This window comes from Geotrypetes seraphini, chromosome 7, assembly GCF_902459505.1.
Source record: "Geotrypetes seraphini chromosome 7, aGeoSer1.1, whole genome shotgun sequence".
In the NCBI taxonomy this organism is placed as follows: Eukaryota; Metazoa; Chordata; class Amphibia; order Gymnophiona; family Dermophiidae; genus Geotrypetes; species Geotrypetes seraphini.
The window spans coordinates 4,215,198-4,236,817 of record NC_047090.1 but is presented as its reverse complement, the minus strand read 5'-3'; the positions used below and the strand labels follow the sequence as shown (position 1 = coordinate 4,236,817).

At 46.1% G+C, this 21,620-nt stretch overlaps 1 protein-coding gene across 4 annotated transcripts in view; it reads left to right on the top strand.

Moving 5' to 3' along the window:
* The window catches only part of KIAA1549 (KIAA1549 ortholog), a 171,424-nt gene that overhangs the window by 21,939 nt on the left and 127,865 nt on the right, over positions 1–21,620 (top strand). The window contains exon 1 of one of the 4 annotated variants that reach the window (XM_033951437.1): positions 7,681–7,970. The exons of 1 other annotated variant lie outside the window; for it this stretch is intronic. In XM_033951437.1, coding sequence (XP_033807328.1) covers positions 7,808–7,970 — 163 coding nt within the window. In that variant the 5' untranslated portion in view covers positions 7,681–7,807. Of the gene's footprint in view, positions 1–7,680; positions 7,971–21,620 lie in introns of those variants that run through there. 2 more of the 4 variants (XM_033951436.1, XM_033951440.1) reach the window with 2 other exon arrangements.

Here is a 21,620-nt window from a genome sequence, read left to right as displayed (position 1 = left end):
CAGGGACAAGAAAAATATCTACTGTGCCTGAATATAACATCTTAACATACAATTGAAAAAAAGCAAAAACTAAACACCCAAATTCCTTCCCCTTCATGGTGCATGATGTAATAGAGTCAGGAGAGTTGGAATGTGTCGAAGTAGAAGAGCACATAAAAAAATTCAGTTTTAATATTATTTTTAGTGGTGCATTGGCCATATTAAAATTATTTTATATACAGATTACAAAACCTCCAAGAAAGAAATTAAAACCATACTCTTCAAAAAACACGACAATCCCAACCCAACATCCAACACTCTATAAACCCTTGGTACTCTCTAATTTTTCTAGTTACCAAACATTATCTAAAACCCATAATTCTCCCTTAAAATTTTATCTCATCGTTTAATCTATTACTTCAAGTTGAAATGTAATTCTTGTTTTTGTTTGGATGTAATCCGCCTTGAACCACAAGGTAATGGCGGAATAGAAATCACTAATGTAATGTAATATATGTTGATTCTGTGGCTCAGACTATAATACTACGGTACAGTAAAACCTTGGATTGCTAGTAATTTGGTTTGCAAGTGTTTTGTAAGACAAGCAAACATTTTATTAAATTTTAACTTGATATACAAGCAGTGTCTTGCAATACTAGTACATACAGTATACACACATCATAACTGAGCCGATGGTATATCTCTCTCTGATGCTGCGGGAGTGTAGTGACGGTTCTAAACAAGCAAAGTCTTGCAATACGAGCACATACAGTATACAAGAAACAATGGACAAATTACAGGAGTCGACTAACCCAGAAGAGGAGGTTAGAAGGATTGTAACAAAAGAGAAGAAACTAAAGACTGAAGCACTGGGAAAGGAAATGAAGACAAGAAAATACCAGGATCTAAATTGCATATATACTAATGCAAGGAGCCTAAGAAACAAAATGAGGGAATTAGAAGCCATGGCCAATGCAGAGGACATAGATATCATTGGAGTCTCTGAAATGGAATGAAGAAAACAAATGGGATACAGCACTGCCAGGACAGGTCAGGACAGAAAGGAGGTGGAATAGCCCTATACATAAAAGAAAGCATACAATCGACAAAAATGGACATAGCAGAGACGACCAACAAGCTGGAATCGCTATGGGTTAAAATACTGGGATGGAAAGGGCCTGAAATAAAGATGGGCCTATACTATCGTCCACCCGGGCAAACTAGAGATATCGATGAAGAAATGGAAGCCAAGATGAAGCGAGAATGCAAAAGCGGTGACACGGTTATTATGGGAGACTTCAACTACTCCGGGATAGATTGGAGTCTTGGAAGCTCAAAATGCGCTAGGGAAACAGAATTCCTGGAGGCTCTACAAGATTGTTTCATGGAGCAGCTTGTTAGAGAACCAACGAGAGGAAATGCCGCTCTGGATCTAATCCTAAATGGGTTAAGGGGACCTGCAAAGGAAGTAGAGGTAGTGGGACCGTTGGAAAACAGCGATCATGGTTGGAGTCAAGGGCCAATACTCAGATTGGCAATGGGTCAAGAGCGGAGTTCCGCAGGGGTCGGTGCTGGGACCTCTACTATTCAATATATTTATTAACGATCTGGAAACGGAGACAAAATGTGAGGTTATCAAATTTGCTGATGACACCAAACTCTGCAGCAGGGTTAGAAACACGGAAGACTGTGAAGACCTACAAAAGGACCTAACGAGACTGGAAGACTGGGCAAAAAAGTGGCAAATGAGTTTTAACGTAGAGAAATGCAAGGTCATGCATGTAGGGAAAAAGAACCCGATGTTCAACTACAAAATGGGGGGAACACTGCTAGGGGTGAGTAACCTGGAAAGGGACTTGGGGGTGATGGTCGACTCCTCACTGAAACCATCGGCGCAATGTGCAACAGCCTCAAAGAAAGCAAACAGAATGCTGGGCATCATCAAAAAGGGTATCACAACCAGGACGAAGGAAGTCATCATGCCGCTGTATCGCACAATGGTGCGCCCGCACCTGGAGTACTGTGTTCAATACTGGTCGCCGTACCTCAAAAAGGACATGGCGGTACTCGAGGGAGTGCAGAGGAGGGCGACTAAGCTGATAAAAGGTATGGAAAATTTTCCATACGCTGACAGGTTAAAAATGCTGGGGCTGTTCTCCCTGGAGAAGAGGAGACTTAGAGGGGACATGATAGAAACCTTCAAAATCCTTAAGGGCATAGAGAGAGTAAATAAGGACAGATTCTTCAAACTGAGGGGAGCCACAAGCACTAGGGGTCACTCGGAGAAATTGAAAGGGGACAGGTTTAGAACAAATGCTAGAAAATTCTTTTTTACGCAGAGGGTGGTAGACAAGACACATGGAACGCGCTTCCGGAGGAAGTGATAGGCCAGAACTCTGTACAGGGGTTCAAGAAGGGTTTGGATAGGTTCCTGGAGGATAAAGGGATAGAGGGGTACAGATAGAACTTGAGGTAGGTTATAAAAGTGGTCAGAAACCACTTCACAGGTCACAGACCTGATGGGCTGCCGCGGGAGCGGACCGCTGGGCGAGATGGACCTCGGTCTGACCCAGTGGAGGCAACTTCTTATGTTCTTATGTTAACCGGCTAGGGAGGAGGTGGGACTGCTTGATGACAGAGACAGGAAGGGAGTGGTGAAGGAGGAGAAAGAAGTGGCAGAAAGACTTAACATGTTCTTTTCGTTTGTTTTCACAAACGAAGACACATTCAACATACCGGAACCTGAGCAATTCTTCAATGGAAATCAAGCAGAAAAAATTAACATCCATGGAAGTGAGCCTTGAAGATGTACGCAGGCAGATAGAAAAACTAAAAAACTGACAAATCCCCGGGTCCGAACGGAATCCATCCAAGGGTTCTGAAGGAATTAAAGAAGGAGATAGCGGAACTACTGCAGCAAATTTGCAATCTATCCCTGAAAACAGGCGTGATCCTGGAGGACTGGAAGATAGCCAACGTTACGCCCATCTTTAAAAAGGGATCAAGAGGTGACCCGGGAAACTACAGACCGGTGAGTCTGACCTTGGTTCCGGGGAAAATGGCAGAAGCACTGATAAAAGAAAACATCGATGAACATTTTGAAAGAAACGAACTTCTGATAACCAACCAACATGGTTTCTGCAAGGGGAAATCGTGCCTAACAAACTTATTGCATTTCTTCGAAGGAATTAACAAACGGATGGACAAAGGAAACCCCATAGACATCATATATCTAGATTTCCAAAAAGCCTTTGACAAGGTGCCCCATGAACACTTACACCGGAAACTGAAGAACCATGGGGTGGAAGGAGACGTACATAGATGGATCAGAAACTGGTTGGTGGGTAGGAGTGAAGGGCCACTACTCGGACTGGAGGAGGGTCACGAGTGGGGTCCCGCAGGGCTTGGTGCTCGGGCCACTGCTATTTAATATATTCATAAATGATCTAGAAACAGGGACGAAGTGCGAAATAATAAAATTTGCAGACGACACCAAACTATTTAGTGGAGCTCGGACTAAAGAGGACTGTGAAGAATTGCAAAGGGACTTGAACAAACTAGGGGAATGGGCGACGAGATGGCAGATGAAGTTCAACGTTAAGAAATGTAAAGTATTACATGTGGGAAACAGAAACCCAAGGTACAACTATACGATGGAAGGGATGTTATTAAATGAGAATATCCAAGAAAGGGACTTGGGGGGTAATGGTGGACATGACAATGAAGCTGATGGCACAGTGCACAGCGGCCGCTAATTAGGCAAACAGAATGCTAGGCATAATCAAGAAGGGTATTACAACCAGTACGAAAGAAGTTATCCTGCCGTAGTATCGGGCGATGGTGCGTCTGCATCTGGAGTACTGCGTCCAATATTGGTCACCGTACCTTAAGAAGGATATGGCGTTACTCGAGAGGGTTCAGAGGAGAGCGACACGTCTGATAAAAGGGATGGAAAACCTTTCATATGCTGAAAGATTGGAGAAACTGGGTCTCTTTTCCCTGGAGAAGAGGAGACTTAGAGGGGATATGATAGAGACTTACAAGATCATGAAGGGCATAAAGAGAGTAGAGAGGGACAGAAAGAGAGAGAGAAAGGGAGACAGAGAGAAATAGAGAGAGAGAGAGAGAGAAAGAGAGAGAGAAAGATTGGAGAAACTGGGACTCTTTTCCCTGGAGAAGAAGAGACTTAGAGGGGATATGATAGAGACCTACAAGATCATGAAGGGCATAGAGAGAGTGGAGAGGGACAGAGAGAGACAGATAGAAAGACGGAGAGAGAGAGAGCTCGAAAGAAAGAGAGAGAGAAAGGGAGAGAGAGAGAAATAGAGAGAGAGAGAGAGAAAGGGAGAGAGAGAGAGAGAGAGAGAGAAAGATTGGAGGAACTGGGACTCTTTTCCCTGGAGAAGAGGAGACTTAGAGGGGATATGATAGAGACATAAGATCATGAAGGGCATAGAGAGAGTAGAGAGGAACAGAAAGGGAGACAGAGAGAAATAGAGAGAGAGAGAGAGAAAGAGAGAAAGGGAGAGAGACAGAAATAGAGAGAGGGAGAGAGAAAGGGAGAGAGAGAGAAAGATTGGAGAAACTGGGTCTCTTTTCCCTGGAGAAGAGGAGACTTAGAGGGGATATGATAGAGACTTATAAGATCATGAAGGACATAGAGAGTGTGGAGAGGGACAGAGAGATAGAAAGACAGAGAGAGAGAGAGCTAGAAAGAAAGAGAGAGAGAAAGGGAGAGAGACAGAAATAGACAGAGAGAGAAAGAGAGAGAGAAAGATTGGAGAAACTGGGTCTCTTTTCCCTGGAGAAGAGGAGACTTAGAGGGGATATGATAGAGACTTATAAGATCATGAAGGACATAGAGAGTGTGGAGAGGGACAGAGAGATAGAAAGACAGAGAGAGAGAGAGCTAGAAAGAAAGAGAGAGAGAAAGGGAGAGAGACAGAAATAGACAGAGAGAGAAAGAGAGAGAGAAAGATTGGAGAAACTGGGTCTCTTTTCCCTGGAAAAGAGAAGATTAAGAGGGGATATGATAGAGACTTACAAGATCATGAAGGGCATAGAGAGAGTAGAGAGGGACAGATTCTTCAAACTTTCAAAACATAAGAGAGCAAGAGGGCATCCATGTACATGCCGGGCCCAGCCTTAGCATGTACATGAGTGAGGAGGATGTGCAGTGTCTAATCGGTGAGTGCTGCCTTGTTTGAAATGTGTACGATTCTTTTTTAAATGGCCAGTATATTTCTACCTTGGTACCTATTGGGAGAATTAAATGTTCATTGCTGTGTACCGTATTAGCTGATGTGAATAAGATTTGGTGTGCAAGTGAAGTAAAAAAAACAAAAACAAAAACCTTGAAAGGTGAGCTTTTTTTATTTTATACATTTATTTTAAAACTTATGCACTGCCTATAACTAGGCAGTTTCCAAAACATCTTAACAAAATAACAAACAAAAATACAAAATCACACCCCAAAAAATCTAATGGAACAACTATAAAGAAAAGCAGTGACAAAATAACTCTCCAGCAATATAAAGTGTAGAAATATTTCAACAAAGCTGATGGAAATATATATATTTTTTTCAATTTTCTATACGGCTCTCCCAGGGGAACTCAGAACGGTTTACATGAATTTAATCAGGGTACCCAAGCATTTTCCCCTGTGTCCTGGCGGGCTCATAATCTATCTAATGTACCTGGAGTAATGTAGGATTAAATCAGTGTTTCTTAACACTCGGTGTGCATACCCTTGGGGATACATGGCCTGGCCTCCGCTGGGGATCCCTCCCTGTCCACTCGGTGCTGAAGGGGCTGCTGAAACTGCTGTCGTATCCCACTCTGCCTCCTTTCCTGTCTGCTGGCCTGCTGCACTACACCCACCCCCAAAGCCGACCCTGTTACTTTGTTGGAGCCGGACTGGTTCCCTCCTCCCTCCCGAAGCACTCCGTGCAGGGACGCAAACAGCAACTCACACGCTGCATAGCTGACCCAGAACCTTCTCTCAGGGCCAGCTGCGTGAAGCACGTGAATTGCTACACGCTCCATCCCTGCACAAAGTTGCTGCTGGGGGAGGATGGAGGATGGAGAGAGTCCGGCTCCAAATGAAGTAACAGGGTCGGCTTTGGGGGTGGTGTAGCGGGCTGACAGGGAGGGAGGGAGGGATCCTCAGCAGCAGAATCAGCAGGGGTCAGGCGGGCAGGGATCCCAGGCGGTGCCTGCGGCTTCTGTGGAGAGGTCGGGGGATGGGTTGTTCAGGCGGGGCAAACAGAGATCCCCGGGGGCACCTGAGTCTTCTGTGAATTGGTCGGCTTTGGGGGAGGGGGGAGTGCAGGTGGGGCAGGCTGGGATCCCCGGCGTCAACTTAATTTTGGGACAAAGCTGGAAGATGGGGAGGGGACATGAACATGACACAGAAGGAAGGGAAGGGGCATGAATATTGGATACAGAAGGGAGAATTAAAGGGCATGAGTGTGTGAGTGAGAGATGGAGCACATGCGGAAAGGAAGAAAGGAAAATTGGGCATAGAGAGAGAGAACTGAGGTAGAGATGCTTGGGGAATAGAAGGATGAGAGGGAGAAATATTGGATATGGTGATGGAGAGGGCAGACTGAAAGGGTGAGGAATGTAGGACATAGTATGGAGGGAGAAATGTGGTATTGTGCTAGAGAGGGGTGATAGAAGGAGAAATGGGCACAGGGCTGGTAGGCAGTGGTAAAAAATGCTGCACCTGATCCGGGGAATGAGAGGGGGAGAAATGTTGGATGTGGCAGTAGAGGGGGTGGGAGAAATGCCTGGATCTCTCAAGGCAGATGGACAGTGAGAAAGAGAGAGGGGGTCATGCTGTCAATAGGGGTGGAGGAGAGAGAAAGAAAAGTTGGACTCACGGAGAGACAGAGAGAGATGTTGGTTGGGAAATGGAATAAGGACCGGAGGAGAGGAAGCATGCAGGAGGCAGAAAGAAAGAAATGTTGGATGCACAGTCAGAAGGAAGTCCAACCAGAAACTAATTAAATCACCAGACAACAAAGGTAGGAAAAATGATTTTATTTTCAATTTAGTGATCGAAATGTGTCAGTTTTTAAAATGTATAATTTGCTGTCTATATTTTGCACTAAATTTATCTTAAGAACATAAGAAATGCCTCTGCTGGATTGCATATCTGCCTTGACCTCTTTGAAAAACTCCCCAAATATAAATGATAATTAACATTTTCTCAGCGTACTGTGTGTTTTGTGTTATTTTTTAATTTTGTGGTTACCATTATGAATTAATAAGATTATATTGTGTGTACATGAAAAATGAATGAAAGAAACTGCATTACAATTAATACTATTATAATGGGGGTGGGGTCAGGGACGGAGCTTGGGCTGGGGTACTTGGTTGGTATTTGTTAGACTTAGGGTGTACTTGGCTTGAAGAAATTGACACTAGATCTTTCCTGGCCCCGCATCACGGGCACTGACACAGCCGCAGATCGTGCACAAGGAGCCAAGGACGCCTGCAGACAACTTCAGTAAGGGAGCCAGCCAGAAAACTACCCGGCAGAGGGAGGCGCAGAAGGGAGGGAGAGAAGGAGAAGCTGGGCCGAACAAAACTCCTTGTTGGGCCATGGGTTGGACAGCCCTGTAAAGATAACACTGTCCGTGACGGCTTCCTTTCTCTTCCCTTCCCCCCTCAGGACGTTACTTCCAGTTTTGAAGGCACGCACAGTCTTACCCTTAGAACCCTGCCTTGGGCCACAACATCAGCCAAAGTCGTGCGAGCGCTGGGCTACTCTTCAACCTCGAGCCCTTAAACGTCGTCTACTTCAGTGGAGAAGCTCTTCCAGATGGATTCGACCACTTCCTCGACTCCGAAGCCAACCTCGGTCTTGCCTTCGATCGAGGACCCTCCTGCCTTCACTACTTCAACCTCGAGCCTCATCAGACCTTCCTCGTTTGCAGCGGCTCTTTCTTTGACGACGTCTGCTGTATCTTCCCCTGTATCATCAGGTCAGATAGCTCAGCAGACAGTTCCACCGGTGGTGCTTAAGGTGCCTAAGACTTCTAAGTCGAAGCACATTTCCACTGCCTCGGTGGAACCTCCAGCCAAGGCAGGTGGTCCGGTTTCAGATGCGGATCCATCCTTGCCGGCTTCTTTCCAGACCATGTAAGAGCAGCAATTTGTTCAGTTCCTCACCAAAATGGGACTGAAGCTAGCTAATCTAGCCTGGGCATTCTGCAGACTCCCGTGAGGTTGAGCCTCTTCCTATGCCTCAGTCTGCATTTGGATGGCTAAGTTAACATTTTCAGATGAGCACTAGCACTTTGTAAATTATTATGAATATACATCAAAAAAATCCATTAGGCACAATAAACGCAGTGTCTAGGGCCCATGAAAATGTTTATTTCTTTTTATATCAGAAATAATTTAAAACTTAGTAGAAGTTATTTATTTTCATGCTTTGCCTTTTGGTCTTGAAAATAAATAAATAGAATATAAATTGATAAAATACAAATCTAATACCAAAATAAGAACAGCTTACTGGGTCGGACCAATGGTCCATCCAGCCCAGTATCCCATCTTCACGGAGGCCAATCCAAGTCACAAGTACCTGGCAAAAACCCAAATAGTAGCAGCATTCCATGCCATCGAACCAGGGCAAGCAGTGGCTTCCCCCATGTCTGTCTCAGCAGCACCCTATGGACTTTTCCTCCAGGAACTTGTCCAAACCTTTTTTTAAACCAGCTACATTAACCGCTCTTACCACATCCCAGGCAATGCGTTCCAGAGCTTAACTACTCTCTGAGAGAAAAAATGTTTTCAATTTTCTTCTATATTTGATATACAGACCATCAGCAAGTATCTGAGTAAAATTACAATATTAAAATTACAATATAGTTCTAAGAAAAAAAAATGTCATTAACTAAGTATTTGCATAATTAACGGACAGGACTTAGACTGGTTTGATACATAAGGTAGTGGGGTTAGGGTGTTCCCTAGCCTTTGTAAATCTTGATCCACTTGTACATGTTTTATACCACTTAGGATTTGGTAGATTTGGGTCATATCTCCCCTCAGCTGTCTCTTTTTCTAGCTGAAGAGCCCTAACCTCTTTACTCTTTCCATCCCCTTAATCATCTCGGTCGCTCTTCTTTGAACCTTTTCTAGTGCTGCTATATCTTTTATGCAATAAGGAGACCAGAACCGAACACAATACTCAAGGTGAGGTGGCACCAAAGAGCGATATAGAGGCATTACAACATTCTTAATCTTGTTTATCATCCCTTTTCTAATAATTCCTAGCATATATGCATACAATTCAAATTAAAAGCTCAGTCATAATATAAAATTTCAATGGCCTATAAAGGCAAACGTGCCTAGGGCCCACAAAAGTCATAATGCAGCCCTGGGGAGGAGAAATTCTGAATATCCCCAAGTGTTTCAAGTTACTCACTTTTGAATATGTTTCAAGTTTCAAGTTTATTTATTCATTTGATGAATCGCCTATTAAAATTGCTAGGCGATGTACATAATCCAAGTAGAGAATAAAACAGAGAAACTAACATATTAACAATATAATTACATAAAATACAAACTTGAGGTGGGAAGGGAATAATTAAAAGTTACACCTTGAAGCTAATTTTCAAAAGTGATCTAAGTACACCCCTGGAAACATCTTTTTTTACTGTGGCTAAAAGCATAAGCCAGGGGTGTCCAATGTCGGTCCTCGAGGGCCGCAGTCCAGTCGGGTTTTCAGGATTTCCCCAATTAGCATACAATGAAAGCAGTGCATGCAAATAGACCTCATGTATATTCATTGGGGAAATCCTGAAAATCCGACTGGACTGCGGCCCTCGAGGACCGACATTGGACACCCCTGGCATAAGCAGTGTAAAAACACATACATACATTCAGCTCCTCTAAAGGGAAGTGATTTTTTTTTTTTTTTTTTAAACAGAATAGACTAACCTACTCAGGCAAATCATTGTTTGTGTATTGCTATGGTACCCTTCTCTGTTTGAAACTAGTAACAGATGGGAGTGGCAATTAAGACCAAAACAAATCAATTCCTTCCATAGAATGAGCAAGGTTAGCCATATTTGCAACCCTTCAGGTTCAGGAGAGAATACAAGAACAACAGAGATTCAGTCTTAAGCGTGAACATGCAGCAGAAGAAATAAATGATTTATTAACTAGAGAATGACACGGGGACAGAATTTGTCCCTGTCCCCATGGTTAACCATAAGAAACCATCCCCGTGTCATACTTTAAGGAGAGGGGAAAGAATCAGATTATGAATGGGCACAGCCCCTGACCCTCAAAACCTTGCATTGAAGAATGCTGGTGTAGAAGGACTGAGGTTGAGATGGACACTAAAGAATGACACAGAACGGTTTCCCGTGGTTATACGCGTATTAACCCCTTTTGCTTAAAATGGAGTTTTCTTTTAGAGCACAAAGAAACAACAAAATGAATCCTGTTTAGAAACATAGAAAATGGTGGCAGAAAAGGGCCATAGCCCATCGAGTCTGCCCATTCCAAGTACCCGCCCCCCTGAATTTACTCCCCTAAAGATCCCACATGAGCATCCCATTTTCTCTTAAAATCCGTCACGCTGCTTGCCTCAATCACCTGCAGTGGGAGTCTGTTCCAATGATCCACCACTCTTTCGGTGAAGAAGTACTTTCTGGAGTCGCTATGAAACTTCCCTCCCCTGATTTTCAGCGGGTGCCCTCTGGTGGTCGAGGGTCCCACGAGACAGAAGATATCCTCTTCCGACTCGATGCGACCCTTGATGTATTTGAACGTTTCAATCATGTCTCCCCTCTCTCTTCGTTCCTCAAGTGAGTACAGCCGCAATTCTTTTAGTCTTTCTTCGTATGTCAGATCCTTGAGTCCCAAGACCATCCTAGTGGCCATTCGCTGAACCGACTTGATCCTCAGTATGTCCTTACGGTAGTGTGGTCTCCAGAATTGGACACAGTACTCCAAGTGAGGCCGCACCATGGATCTGTATAACGGCATGATGACTTCAGGTCTCCTGCTGACAAAACCTCTACGGATACAACCCATCATTTGTCTTGCCTTGGAGGAAGCCTTCTCCACCTGATTGGCAGCTTTCAAGTCGTCACTAATGATCACCCCTAGATCACGCTCTGCCGTGGTCGCAGCTAAGGTCTCACCATTTAGTGCTGTGTGGATTTCTCTTGCTCTTGTTTAGTACAGAATAGAAAGCACAGTTACTTATCAATGCAGTTATTTGTCAATGCAGTGACTGAGAACCTAGGAAACTGGGTTTGATTCCCACTGCAGATCCTTGTGACCCTGGGCAAGTCACTGAACTTTCTGTTGCCCCAGGTACATAACTTACCCCCCTCTTCTATTAAACTGTGCTAGCAGTTTTTAGCGCAGAGAGTCGCGCTGAATGGTCCGCTTTGCTCCCGACGCTCATAGGAACTCTGAGCGTCGGGAGCATCACGGGCCATTCAGCGCGGCTCCCCGTGCTAGAAACTGATAGCACAGTTTAATAGAAGAGACCCTTAGATTGTAAGCCCACTAGCAACAGGAAAAGTACCTGCCTATATATGTAAACTGCTTTGATTGTACTCACAGAAAGGCAGTACTGTACATCAAATCTCTGACCCATTGACCCCTCCCCCTTCACATTGTTAATGAGAATATGAAAAGAGAATGACACAGGGACAAATTTTAACCATCCCCGCGATTTATTAAATTGCCTATACAGAGTTTCTAGACGGTGTACAGCTAAAAACAAACAGGTTATTTTACAATGACCTATATATAAAGTAACACAAATAGGACATACAAACTTAAGATACAGTAGGAAAAAAGGAAAGACCTACAATATCAAATAGACAAGAAACATAACAGGTAAGAACAAACGGAAGGGAGGTTTTAAATTTCTTAGGACTACTAAAACCTTATTAAAATTGAAAATCATCCTGATAAGGACGGTCAAACGTTGTATATATCTTTAAATAAAAATGCCTTTAATTTAGATTGAAACGGATCAGTGACGTTTCTTCTCTTAAACTAGTAGGTGCAGAATTCCACAGCGATGGTGCAGTGACTGAAATAATGGTTATGCGCATCGTATAGGTATGATTAATTGAAGAAGAGGAAGGGAGCCGGGACACGAGGAGACCTGCAGCGGCGCTTCTGTGAGCTTTTTTGCTTGTTTTGTGGCTTTTTTTTCAGGTTTCCAGGCACAGAGGGGAGCCGGGGACGCTGAGGAGAGGAGGACTGGGGAGGCAGGCAGATCGGGGTCGCGGCGAGAGTTAGCTCCGCCCACCCCGCGCGTCACAGGTTGAATCGGCCCGGGCTCCACTAGAAGAGGAAGGGAGCCAGGACACGAGGAGACCTGCAGCGGCGCTTCTGTGAGCTTTTTTGCTTGTTTTGTGGCTTTTTTTTCAGGTTTCCAGGCACAGAGGGGAGCCGGGGACGCTGAGGAGAGGAGGACTGGGGAGGCAGGCAGATCGGGGTCGCGGCGAGAGTTAGCTCCGCCCACCCCGCGCGTCACAGGTTGAATCGGCCCGGGCTCCACTAGAAGAGGAAGGGAGCCGGGACACGAGGAGACCTGCAGCGGCGCTTCTGTGAGCTTTTTTGCTTGTTTTGTGGCTTTTTTTTCAGGTTTCCAGGCACAGAGGGGAGCCGGGGACGCTGAGGAGAGGAGGACTGGGGAGGCAGGCAGATCGGGGTCGCGGCGAGAGTTAGCTCCGCCCACCCCGCGCGTCACAGGTTGAATCGGCCCGGGCTCCACTAGAAGAGGAAGGGAGCCGGGACACGAGGAGACCTGCAGCGGCGCTTCTGTGAGCTTTTTTGCTTGTTTTGTGGCTTTTTTTTCAGGTTTCCAGGCACAGAGGGGAGCCGGGGACGCTGAGGAGAGGAGGACTGGGGAGGCAGGCAGATCGGGGTCGCGGCGAGAGTTAGCTCCGCCCACCCCGCGCGTCACAGGTTGAATCGGCCCGGGCTCCACTAGAAGAGGAAGGGAGCCAGGACACGAGGAGACCTGCAGCGGCGCTTCTGTGAGCTTTTTTGCTTGTTTTGTGGCTTTTTTTTCAGGTTTCCAGGCACAGAGGGGAGCCGGGGACGCTGAGGAGAGGAGGACTGGGGAGGCAGGCAGATCGGGGTCGCGGCGAGAGTTAGCTCCGCCCACCCCGCGCGTCACAGGTTGAATCGGCCCGGGCTCCACTAGAAGAGGAAGGGAGCCAACGGCGCCCAGCCGTTCGGCGCGCGGCGAAGGCGAGCGGTAAAGGCGCTCGCCTTAGCGAGAGCGCCTTCGCGAAGGAGCCTTGAGAAGGAGCCCAGGCAGCCCAGCAGCAAACCTAACTTTAACCCAAATTAAAAAAAAAAAAAAAAAAATTATATTTTTTTTCTCTCCACTTTCTTCCTTCTCTACCCTTTCGGCTTCTCATTCTTCTCTCTCTCTTTCTCTCTCTACCCTTGCAGCTTCTCACTCTTCTCTCTCTCTCTACTCTTTCAGCTAGCTGCACGCCAAAAGCCACTCTCAACCACCGAGGGACCGTAGGAGCAAGGAGAAAGAAATGGAGGCTACAGGAACCCAGCAGAGCTACCCAGTTTACTGCGTTGAGTGCCATATGTATGACTACCTCCCCTCCGGGAGGCGGGCATACATATGCGGTCGGTGTCAGGAACTGGAAAGCCTGAGGATGGAAGTTGGCAGACTGAGGGTCAAGGTCCAGGAACTGGAGGGACTGGAGGGACTGCGCAACATAGAGGAGACGAGCTGGTCAACCAAGGACACAGATGGAGCAGGCCTCATTGTGGACCAGGTGAGGGACCTTGAGAGATTCATCGAGGAGGCCTATAGGAAGGCGGAAGGACAGGACCAGAGACTGCACAGACGGATGTCGGCAGAAGAGACCCAGGTTCCACAATGCGACACCGGGGAAGGACCTAGCGGAGGAACCACACAAGAAGAGGAGACCGGGACTCACCGAGACCCCGAGGGTGAGACACCTCACTACACCGAGGACATGGACCTGAGACAGAGGAGGTTGCTGAGGAAAGGGAAGTCTGCTATTGTGGTGGGAGACTCGATCTTGAGAGAGGTAGATAGTCACGTAGCTGGAGGAAGGGAGGATCGGCTAGTGACTTGTCTCCCAGGGGCCAAGACACGTGACGTCACTGATAGGATCGAGAGGATCCTGGACGGAGCAGAGACAGAGGAGACTGCGGTGATAATCCACGTCGGAACAAATGATGTGAGCCGGAGAAACTTCAGCATGGCCACGCTGACTGACCAGTTCAGGGTCCTGGGACGAAAACTGAAGCGGAGTAGCCGGAGGATAGCATTCTCGGAGATCCTGCCTGTGCCGAGAGCTGATGCAAAAAGGCAGGCAGACCTCCAGGCTGTGAATGCATGGTTGAGGAGATGGTGCCAGGAGGAGGGCTTCCACTTTGTAAGGAACTGGACGTCCTTCTGGGGAAAGAGTAAGCTCTACCGGCGGGACGGCCTGCACCTGAGCACAGAGGGAACTAGACTACTGGCTACCAATGTGAGGAAGGAGATCGAGAGGGCTTTAAACTGATGAGAGGGGGAAAGCCGACAGCTGATCTGATGTTGACGCTTCGGACAACAGTATCCAGAACAGATGCTGAAAGGGCTGACTGCACGGAGGAAGTAGAGAGACCAGTGGATCTCAGGATCAGACAGCGAGGGAAACAACAGGTAAAGGGAGCTTGCTGGATGGAGACTAATGGGCATGGAGACACAGGGGGACTGGGTGGCAAGAGGACGGAAGCTGAGGGCATTTTGGGGGCTCCACAAGGCGAGGGGGATCAAACAGAGGCCGGGGCCCAGGAGGGGGCAAGAAAACCCAGAGGAAAAGCGGGGAAGTGGGGTGGCAGAAATGTGGGGAAGCTGAAAGCTATGAGGGTAAAGGCAAAGGGCAAAACAGAAGTACAGGGAACAGGAGTGGCGGCCCAGGTGAATGCAGAGGTGAATGCAGAGGTGGAGGAAAAACGACGGGACCTGCGGTGCTTATACGCAAATGCAAGAAGCCTCATGACCAAGATGGATGAACTAGAGGTCGTGGCCAAGGGGGAAGACCTGGATATAATTGGAATTACAGAAACATGGTGGACAGAGGAGAATCAATGGGATGTGGCGCTGCCGGGGTACAAGCTCTACAGGAGAGACAGGACCCACAAGAAGGGGGGAGGCATAGCACTATATATAAAGGACTCTACCTACTCGGTCGGGATGGATATGGCAACGAAGGCAGAGGGGCTGGAATCGCTATGGGTCAAATTGCCGGGAAACAAGGGTGCAGACATAAAACTGGGGCTGTACTATCGCCCACCTGGCACGCCAGAAGGACTCGGACACGACCTGGAAGCGGAACTGAGACAGGAGTGCAGGACTGGAAGTGTAACAGTGATGGGGGACTTCAACTACCCAGGGATAGACTGGAGTACAGGTCACTCCAACTGCACTAGGGAAACAGGATTTGTAGAAGCTGTGAGGGACTGCTTCATGGAGCAACTGGTCAGGGAACCGACGCGGGGGAATGCTACCCTTGACCTCATCCTGAACGGATTAGGGGGGCCTGCAAGAGGGGTAGAAGTGGGAGGACCACTAGGCAACAGCGACCACAATGCGATCAGATTCACATTAGAAAGGGGGACACCCATAGTAAGGAGAACCGCAACAACTGCGCTCAACTTCAAGAAAGGGAACTATGTTGCTATGAGGGAAATGGTGGGGAGGAAGCTCAGAAACATCTTTAGGATGGAGACTGTGGAAAGCGCCTGGACCCTATTTAGGGACACCCTGCAGGAAGCACAAAAAACGTACGTCCCCAGTTTCAGGAAAGGCTGCAAAAACAAGCGGTCAAAGGACCCGATTTGGATCTCAACAGAAGTAAAGAAGGCAATAAATGACAAAAAAGTATCCTTCCGGAGATGGAAAAAGGATCCAACAGAGGAAAATCACCAGGCGCACAGGAAATGCCAAAAAGAATGCCACCGAGAGGTTAGAAAAGCAAAAGGGAAATACGAAGAGGGGCTGGCCAGGGAAGCAAGAAACTTCAAGGCATTCTTCAGTTACGTAAAGGGGAAACGACCAGCGAGAGAGGAGGTGGGGCCGTTGGACGATGGAGATAGGAAGGGAGTGATTAAGGAGAATAAAGAGATAGCTGAGAGGTTGAACACGTTCTTCTCGTCAGTTTTTACGAGAGAAGACACTTCTAATATACCAGACTCAGAGGAGCTCATGCGTGGGGAACAGGCTGAAAAATTGGAGCACATAGAGGTAAGTAAGGAAGATGTCCTCAAACAGATAGACAGGTTAAAATGCGGCAAATCACCGGGTCCGGACGGGATCCACCCAAGGGTTCTGAAGGAACTAAGACAAGAAATAGCGGGCACAATCCAACATGTTTGTAACCTATCCTTGAAAACTGGAGAGGTACCAGAGGACTGGAAATTGGCGAATGTCACACCTATCTTCAAGAAGGGATCGAGGGGTGACCCCGGGAACTACAGGCCGGTGAGCCTGACTTCAATTATAGGGAAGATGGTGGAAGCTATGATAAAGGACGGCATCTGCGAGCACATTGAGAGAAATGGCCTACTGAGAACAAGCCAGCACGGATTCTGTAAGGGAAGGTCGTGCCTAACGAACCTTCTGTACTTCTTTGAGGGAATAAGCAGTCAGGTGGACAATGGAGAACCCATCGACATCATTTACCTCGATTTTCAAAAGGCTTTTGATAAGGTACCACATGAAAGGCTGCTTAGGAAACTGTGGAACCACGGGGTGGGAGGGGATGTGCACAGATGGATCGAGCACTGGTTGTCGGGTAGACTGCAGAGGGTCGGAGTAAAGGGCCAATATTCTGACTGGCGGGGAGTCACGAGCGGTGTGCCACAAGGATCGGTGCTGGGGCCGTTACTCTTCAACATATTTATCAATGACCTGGAAAAGGAGGCAAAGTGCGAGGTTATAAAATTTGCAGACGATACCAAACTGTGCGGCAAAGTTAGCTCCAGGGAGGAGTGTGAGGACCTGCAAAGGGACATAGACAAGCTGGAAGACTGGGCAAACAAATGGCAAATGCGCTTTAATGTGGAAAAATGCAAGGTTATGCATATAGGGAAAAAGAACCCGTTGTTCAACTACAAATTGGGGGGGGCATTGTTGGGAGAAAGCAATCTTGAGAGAGACTTGGGTGTGCTGGTGGATGCATCACTGAAGCCATCTGCACAGTGCGCAGCGGCCTCAAAAAAAGCCAACAGGATGCTGGGCATCATAAAGAGGGGCATAACTACAAGGACGCGGGAAGTCATCATACCACTGTATCGAGCGATGGTGTGTCCGCATCTGGAATACTGCGTTCAATATTGGTCGCCGTACCTCAAGAAAGACATGGAGGTACTTGAGAGAGTCCAAAGGAGAGCAACAAAACTGGTAAGAGGGCTGGAACACTACCCATATGCTGAGAGGTTGGATAGGCTGGGGCTCTTCTCTCTGGAAAAAAGGCGGCTCAGGGGTGATATGATAGAGACCTTCAAAATCATGAGGGGCATAGAGAGGGTGGATAGGGACAGATTCTTCAGGCTGAAGGGGACAACAGGTACGAGGGGGCATACGGAGAAACTGAAGGGAGATAGGTTCAAAACGAATGCAAGGAAGTTTTTTTTCACCCAGAGGGTCGTGGACACTTGGAATGCGCTACCGGAAGAAGTGATCAAGCAGAGTACGGTACAGGGATTCAAACAGAAACTGGATGGATTCCTGAGGGATAAGGGGATCGTGGGATACTGAGAAAGCTAACCAGAAAATATATGCAGAAACCCAACCTGGTCGTGCAGGCAAGACCGGAGGGCTAGGACTTTGATAGGAAGTTAGGACTCAATTAGGAAACCAAGGAGGCATGGGGGCCCCTTCTGGTGATTTAGACAGGTCGTGAACTGTTTGGGCCGCCGCGGGAGCGGACTGCTGGGCAGGATGGACCTATGGTCTGACCCAGCGGAGGCACTGCTTATGTTCTTATGTTCTTATTAAGGAATCGATAGAAGGTGATGGGAAGCAGATTGTAGAGATCTTGAAAGGTTGTATGGGATTAATAGCCTATTTATAAATTCAGGACAGTTAGTGCTATGAGTTTTAAAGGTCAAAAAGAAGAATATTGTATGTGATCCTATGGCCAATTGGTAACCAATGGCCGACCCTGCAGACCGTCAGGAAATTTCTGCAGACCGGCACCGGTCCACGGACCGGCAGTTGAAGAACACTGCTGTAAGTTGTTACATCCCTCCTGCATTTAACTGCCTGCACCTCTTTCATTCAGCTCTATGGCTGATGCAACTCTGAGTGCCTAAACCACAGGTGTCCAAACTCAAGGCCCGTGGGCTGAATCCGGTCTGCCTGGCCATTTTATGCGGCCCGCAGTGCGATGTGGTGTTTTCATTGCCGCCCCGTGTTATCTTGGTTCTGTATTTGCATAGGGGTTATCTGTGTTCTGGTAGGAATTAATGTGGAGAAGCATACAGTGTGCTTTGTGTAGTTTCATTTTGTGGTTAACCATTATGTCTTGTTAATAAGATTATATTGTATGTGTATACATGAAATAGGAATGGAAAAATGGTGTTACAATTAGTACTATTATGGGGGTGGTGTCTGAGGTGGTGAATGAGCGGGGTCTGGCCCGTGACTTAGCCTGTGTTTTAGATCTTGGCCCCTTAATATGACTGAGTTTGACACCTCTGGCCTAAACGTTAGGGTCAGCAATTCTACAATGGACCCTGGGTGCCTAGGTTCCATTATAAAACAGGCTTTTACTGCATGGCCTCTGGGCACTTAAAAGGAAGCATTGCCTCTTAAGGGGTGAATGCACAAAACTCTGGCACTATTTCTGTACAGTGCTGGAGAAATGCTGGTACTAGAGGAAAGGAGAGACAGGGGAGATATGATTCAGACGTTCAAATACTTGAAGGGTATTAACGTAGAACAAAATCTTTTCCAGAGAAAGGAAAATGGTAAAACCAGAGGACATAATTTGAGGTTGAGGGGTGGTAGATTCAGGGGCAATGTTAGGAAATTCTACTTTACGGAGAGGGTGGTGGATGCCTGGAATGCGCTCCCGAGAGAGGTGGTGGAGAGTAAAACTGTGACTGAGTTCAAAGAAGCGTGGGATGAACACAGAAGATTTAGAATCAGAAAATAATATTAAATATTGAACTAGGCCAGTTACTGGGCAGACTTGCACGGTCTGTGTCTGTGTATGGCCTTTTGGTGGAGGATGGGCAGGGGAGGGCTTCAATGGCTGGGAGGGTGTAGATGGGCTGGAGTAAGTCTTAACAGAGATTTCGGCAGTTGGAACCCAAGCACAGTACCGGGTATAGCTTTGGATTCTTGCCCAGAAATAGCTAAGAAGAAAAATAAAATAAAATAAAAAAAATAAAAATTTTTAATTGAATCAGGTTGGGCAGACTGGATGGACCATTCGGGTCTTTATCTGCCGTCATCTACTATGTTACTATGTTACTATGTTTTTAGCAACCAGTGCTCACTCAACCCAAGTTTAGGCTTATAATATTTAATCCAGAGTCTTTTTCAAGGATGTCTCCCACTGCCGCATCTGTCATTCCTTCAACCATTTTGACTGATAGTAAGTGGAAGGAATGACAGATGCGGCAGTGGGAGAGACATCCTTGAAAAAGCCAGCAACTCTGAGCTGTCGGTAGTGCCCTGCCCTTTTTTTTGCATAGAATCTGCTTATGAGCTCATTTTAATATTAGCAAGCTCGTTAGCATGGGATTTTTGGTCGCTGCTTCGGTGCATGGTAAAGCAGTGGCTGAAAGCATTTGCATTAGCTGCATTAGCCACAGAATAACTTTTCATTTAGACCACAGGTGTCAAAGTCGGTCCTCGAGGGCCGCAATCCAGTCGGGTTTTCAGGATTTCCCCAATGAATATGCATGAGATCTATTTGCAAGCGCTGCTTTCATGGTATGCTAATAGATCTCATGCATATTCATTGGGGAAATCCTGAAAACCCGACTGGATTGCGGCCCTCGAGGAGGGACTTTGACATCCCTGATTTAGACTGACTAATAACAGTCTAAATGAAACATTGCCCATGGGCAAGATTCTACAAATGGTGCTGGTATCAGCAGCCACCTAGACGACGGCCACCAATCACGTGTCAGTCATGCCACAGCGCAATTTGTGGGTTTTCACATCCTACGTTTCTGGTTCCCATGTTTGACATAATCGTGTCTATGACAGTGCTTAAAAATGCCTAAGGTTTGAATTTGTGCCATTATATTGATAGTCACACGTCGAATTGACAAACTTGGATGATAAAAATTAATTATTAATGAAATACTCAATTCATCAATCTATATCATGCTGCATCCACCCAAAAATTCTTTACATAACACACATGGGGAATCTCGGAACACCACCCTCTCTGATTTAGTACAGTATGGCAGCAATCTTCGCTGGCTAACCCAATCGTGTATATTCTTTTTTATAATATTTTTTTTACTTTTTCATTTCATTTTTACTGGCAACTTCACGTATTGTCTTAAAATTAATCTTCATACTTCATGATTACTTGTTCTTTTAACATTTCATTTCAATTTAGTTCCCATAAAGGTCAAAGCTTGTCTAATGTCGCTGTTACGCTGAACCCCACCAATGCGTTTTTTTTCTTCTTCGTCAGGACAGGGAAAGTGCCATAACTTTAACAACCAAAGCAATAATAAATCCTCACTCTAAGGGAATGCTAAAATATATTAAAAAGCACAGAAAAGATCTTACCAACTACATTCATTCTATACCTTCGCTATAGAAGCACCCAGCCAGTAAATTAAAGATGGCTGCGACGTTATATCATGCAGGAAGGAAATGCTGCGGCCATCTTTAGATATCTACATTTTTTTTGTTTTAAACAATTTTAATGGATGGTTTTTAAACAGCTTTGCCGCTTAAGTTAGGCCTAAGTGCCTTCACAGTGTAGTTTGCTGCAGTCTGATATGTCTACTACCTAGTGGTGGAGAAACATAACAATACCTGTTGCCTTGTGATAGTGGCCCCTGTGTTGTAGCTTTAAACTCCATTCTTTGAAATTTGTTGACAATGAAACTTAATGGTTAGATTTATTTTCACTTTTAGTTCTATTTTACTATTCTTTCCAAACTAATGGAATACAGTATTTGGGTACCACTGCATTCAGACCATTTAATCCTTCTCCCTCTAGGTCAGTGGTGGTATGCTATTCTTCCTGCTCTCTAACTCTTCACTCTCCTTCCACAATCATTGTTCTCCAGATGTTCTTTATTTTTCTTTATGATTTAATTGTGTGAACTACTCTGATGCTCTTTGTGCTGCATAGTATAGTATAGCAAGTTTTGTAATAAACAGATACAGAGATAACACACATGCGTATAGAGGAGTTGGCAAGAATTCCATGACCCATGCTCTATATGCTTTCCCCACTTGTTTTAAGACTTGGAAAAACTAATTACACACTCAAACAATTATGGTGAATTTAGGAAACACCTAAAAACATACCTGTTCTCGAAATACTTAGGTAACGAATCAGGACAATAGCCCCCATCGCAATCCCTCCCCAATTTAGATCTTGTAAACTGTTAACCTCTAA